Below are 4932 nucleotides of genomic sequence, written 5' to 3'. Positions count from 1 at the left end.
GCGCCTCAAGAGGGTTATGAGCAGCTGTCCTGTCTTGGCTTTACCGGACTTCACGAGGTCTTTTGTGTTGGAGTGTGATGCCTCGGGCGAGGGAGTTGGGGTCGTGTTGACACAGGGAGGCCATCCTATTGCATTCGAGAGTAGGAAGCTGCTACCACATGAGCGTTTGTACGACAAGGGGATGTTGGTTGTGACGCATGCACTACCCAAATTCAGGCAGTATTTGATGGGAAACCAGTTCAAGGTAAAGACTAATCACAACAATCTTCGGGTTTTCTTGGAGCAATGGTCATTAGAGGAGAGACAATAGAAATGGGTGAGTAAGCTCCAGGCTTACAATTTTGAGATAGAGTATGTGAAGGGCAAGCACAATGGTGGCAGATGCCCTCTTTAGGAGGCCTGCAACACTATCTCTGATGGACCTTACGCATGACTGGAAGGCTCAACTCTTGGTTGAGTACTCCAATGACAGACATGCTTGTGAGATTTTGGATGGTACCCACAGGGATGACAGGTTCCAAGTGATGGATGATGTGATCTACTACAAAGATCGGATATATTTGGTGCCAGGATCTCAGCTTAAGGAGAGGATTTTGCAGGCCTCTCACGATTCCCCTCTAGCAGGACACTCGGGCTTCCTCAAGACATATCGTGCTATCAGAGAGATATTTTCATGGTGGGGGCTCAAAGGAGATGTGTTGAGGCACATGCGGGAGTGCGTAGATTGTTAGAGGAACAAGGTGGAGTTATCACATCCTGTCGGTTTATTATAGCCACTTCCCATTCCAAAGAGGAAGTGGGAGAGTGTGTCCATGGATTTTATCACGGGGCTCCCAGCTGCGCAGGGGCGAGATTGCATTTATGTGGTGGTCGACAGGTTGACCAAGTTTGCCCATTTCTTCGCCATCTCATTGAGATCTTCAGCCTCCCAGGTGGTCGAGTTATTCTTTCAGGAGGTCTTCCAATTACATGGTCTCCCCAAGACCATCATTAGTGACAGGGACAACAGGTTTATGGGGGCTTTCTGGCAGGAGTTGTTCCGGCTGGTGGGGACAGAGCTTACACCCAGTACTAGCTATCACCCCTAGACAGATGGGCAGACTGAGATCGTGAACAAGTGGTTGGAGGGGTACCTGCACAACTATGTGACGGGCCAGCAGAGAGCGTGGGTCAAGTGGCTTCATCTAGGAGAGTTTTGCTACAATACCACTTATCATATGTCGATCGGTATGTCTCCTTTCCGAGCACTTTATGGATATGATGCACTTTCTTTTTCTGACATGGTGTTTGGAGATAGCAGGGCCCCAGGGGCAAAGGATTGGGTTCAAGAGAGCCAGGAGATTCTCCGAGCTCTCAAGAACAACTTGCAGGTGGCCCAAAATCAACAAAAGATGTATGCTGATAAGCACAGAGTGGAGAGACATTTTGAGGTAGGGGACATGGTCTACCTACGCTTGCAGCCATATAGACAGTCTTCACTCAAGCAGAAGGGGGTAGAAAAGCTTCGACCTCAGTTTTATGGGCCGTATAAGGTGGTCAGGAGGGTTGGAGAGGTGGCTTATGAGTTGGAGCTACCTTCGGAGAGCTGGATCCACAACATGTTCCACGTCTCATGCCTGAAAAAGGCGTTGGGGCAGCATGTTACAGCAGCAACTGAGTTGCCTCCCTTGGATGATGAGGGGCACTTAGTTTTGACACCTGAGTTCATATTGGAGACTCGAGAGAGGAGGTTGAGAAACAGGGTGATCAGGGAGCACTTGGTCAAATGGAAGGATTTGCCAGAAGAGGATGCCACATGGGAGAGTGAACAAATTTTGCAGCGTTCGATTTTGCAGTTGCTTGGGGACAAGCAACATCCAGGAGGGGAGGACTTTAATGTCCCTTCCTAATTTTTTTTCCCTAAGGTGAGAAAAACAATTTTGTCAATTTTGTCATTTTTGGCTTAATGCAATTTTGGTGAAGAAACTTAGGAAAAAGGGGGTCGATGTGCATTTTAGTGGAATGTGGGGGCCACTCACCCACAAATAATACACACCCCTTGAAGGCAGTTCAATTTTCCTAAGTGGGGGTCGAAATTATTGATGGGACCCACATGAGACTCAAGGGAGCAAGCATAAATAGGAGAAGAGGAGCAGCATTTGGGGCCTTTTGATGATTTGAGAATTCATTGTTGCTTTGGCTGTTTAGCTGAGCTACAACGTGTTGCTTAAACACAAGAGCTTCCCAAGGAGTGCAACTCACCTTTTCTTCGGTGGACCTCGAGTGCCACCCTAGCATTTTGGGAGCAAGAAACAATAGTTTCCGCTACAAGTGTATATTTCTGGTTTAGAGGAGGGCCAAGCTCTAGGAGGCTGAATTTGGAGGGTCAAAACTAGGAAAACCTTTTCTGGGTGTTTTTGGGTTTTTGGCAAGGAGCACACTCCTAATTTTATAGAATTTTCTGGGCTATTTTGAGGGGGTAAACCAGAGCTATTGATTGGGCTTAAATATGAGAAGGGAGAAGGAGTTTCTGCACCCTTGGCTGAGCAGTGATCCAGTGGCTGAAGTGACTCCATAAATTTGCGCTTTCGTGTCTTTCTATAATTGCAGTCTGAAGTCAGCCAACACTGAACAGTGTAGAATTAGAGGTCCAACACAATTTTCTGGATAGCAACATTTCTACATCAATTGGGCATTTTTGTATTGATCAGCTGAGGCTTATAGCTTGCCTTGTGCAAGCTTAGGTGCACCTCTTCCATCTTCTATTGTACTTTAGCCATTATATTTAATGAAAATTGGCCAGTTTGCTGTTTGAGGAGAAATTTTTGTTATATGTGTAAATTGCTGAACAAATCTTGTTTTGAAATTTATTGCATCTCTTTGTTATCACTGCAAATTTTCCATTAGGAATATTACACAATCGTGGTACATGAGATGCCCCGACCTTGATTTTCCACCCTTATTTATATGCCCTTTGCTTTTTTATGACTTTTCTTTGATTAACTGCTCGGGTTCAAGGGGTAAGAGCATGATGTGTGAGATGTAGCAGTGTATACCCCCTTTTAAGGTAGGGCGGTTCATTGCCCACCAGGGGTTGGGACAATCATGAGTTCATATATGATGAAGGAGACTCATAGAACCTGTAGGAACCGAGGTGATGGCCATGATGATGGGGTAGAGCTCATGTATTGGCTTTTGCCAACATGCTAAATGTGTGTCCCGACCATCTTTTGCATTTTGTGGTACATTTTCCTGTTGAGTGTGGCCAATTATGCTTTTATCTTTCTTTTTAGCTACATCAACCTCTGGGGCATCATTCCAGGCCTAACCCAAGGCGTGGGCAAGGGGAAGGGGAGAACTAACCCTATGTGGACCCAGTGGAGGAATGTGGACCCGGGTGGGAGAAATGATGAATGGGGTAATAATGAGTGGAAAGGGGGTAATATATGTGGATGGGGGAGCAGAACCACGGAACCAAAATCAGGGTTCACCATGCAATACCATCCCTAAATCTAAATGAGCAGTAAAAGAGATCTAACGAGACTAGAATCCAAGGTTAATATCCAAAAAGGGCTCTAGGGGATAAGAGCACAAACCTAGCCCATTCTTTATGTCAAATCCCCCTATTAATTCATGCCCAAAAGTGTCCATGATAAGCAAACTACAATGCTCAGTTACCAAATGACAAGACATACCGCTAGATTCGGGAGGTTCACCTTCAAACATACGATCATGACAGATGGGTGAGGGACCACATGGCTAGCTTAGGTGGCGGAGAAGTGGCACAACGAGCTAGATGGTGGCTGCAAGGGGCCGCTGGCTGCCGATTGAGGACCATCTTGGAGAAAAAAATTCTCCTAGGGATATCACCCACAAAATCATGGGTAACAATCACATTTCAAATCTTTGGTTTAAAGTGTTCCTAAGTTTCCCCAATTTAAGTGGTATTGAAATAACTTGTTTCATTTGCATATCTAATTGGCAGAAATCATTGGCAAATTTATCATAATCATAAGAATTTTGGCATCTTAATGTGTTTATCTTAAATATTGGGCATCTTAAATTCATTGGTTATTTGACACCTTGTGGAACATTGTTGAAGTTTACACTTGTATCTTTAAGCATTTGTCTCGTTTAAGGATTGTCATTTTTAATATTGTTAAGTACTCTTGCTATAAGAAGATTCTTACTAAGTACTTAAATAACTCAAACAATCTTAACTCAATACAAATCTCACTCATAATCTCTTGCATAAGCATACTAGATCTAGATTGCATTAATTACTTACCTCTTAGCATAAGTTAGGTTGATAGAAATATAGGGCAACCCTTCTCACTTATCTTGAGAGGCCTCGACAACTCTTCGATGGTTAACACAGTGACCTTCCAGTCATTAGAGCCACAATCTCGGCAGTGCCAGAGGCATCGGGTGATAGGAGCACAACAGAAGGTATCATTAATCAGGCCCTAGCCTGCTTCCTGTTGGCCTCCTTCCCACAACCTACCTTGGAGCCCAACTTCAAAATAGTTAAGGGAAGGTTACATCTAGATTAGGCATTTAACTAAAAATAACCAAGATCTCTGCATCACACATAGGTCATAGGTTTTCATATCATTCAGGTTAGTCAATCATCTTAAGCAGCGGGTGTCCATCCGGTCATTTGGTTCCAATTTATTATAAGCAATAATTTGTGACTCCATTAAGGCACTGGTCTCATACTTTAAAATCTAATCTAATTAATAATCTTGCTTGAATTTAACCAATTGGCTAGGCCACTCATCTGTGTCTCCCAAACAAGTTGGTTTCCAACTTGTTTTCCTTCATCTCATTCCATAGGGACCACCCCCCATAGCCTGTTGTTGGGAGATAGCTAGAACTGAGTGGGCGGGCATCGGAGTGACAGTCCTCGTCCTGAGCATTGTTGCGGTGCCTGTACAATTAGGGCAACAACAG

The 4932-nt window shown here is 44.4% G+C and overlaps 1 protein-coding gene across 1 annotated transcript; it reads left to right on the top strand.

Annotated features, from left to right (window-relative positions):
- Window positions 1–1229: 1229 nt before the first annotated feature.
- On the top strand, window positions 1230–1889 carry LOC149173100 (uncharacterized). The gene has a single exon (XM_089426573.1). The coding sequence runs from the start codon at window positions 1230–1232 to the stop codon at window positions 1887–1889; it is 660 nt and encodes a 219-aa protein (XP_089282699.1).
- Window positions 1890–4932: the final 3043 nt, after the last annotated feature.

This window comes from Pinus tabuliformis, chromosome 4_2 (genome assembly GCF_031772625.1).
Source record: "Pinus tabuliformis cultivar Carrire ecotype Pingquan chromosome 4_2, CPIR1, whole genome shotgun sequence".
Taxonomy (NCBI): Eukaryota; Viridiplantae; Streptophyta; class Pinopsida; order Pinales; family Pinaceae; genus Pinus; species Pinus tabuliformis.
This window is presented reverse-complemented; position numbering and strand designations above follow the sequence as displayed.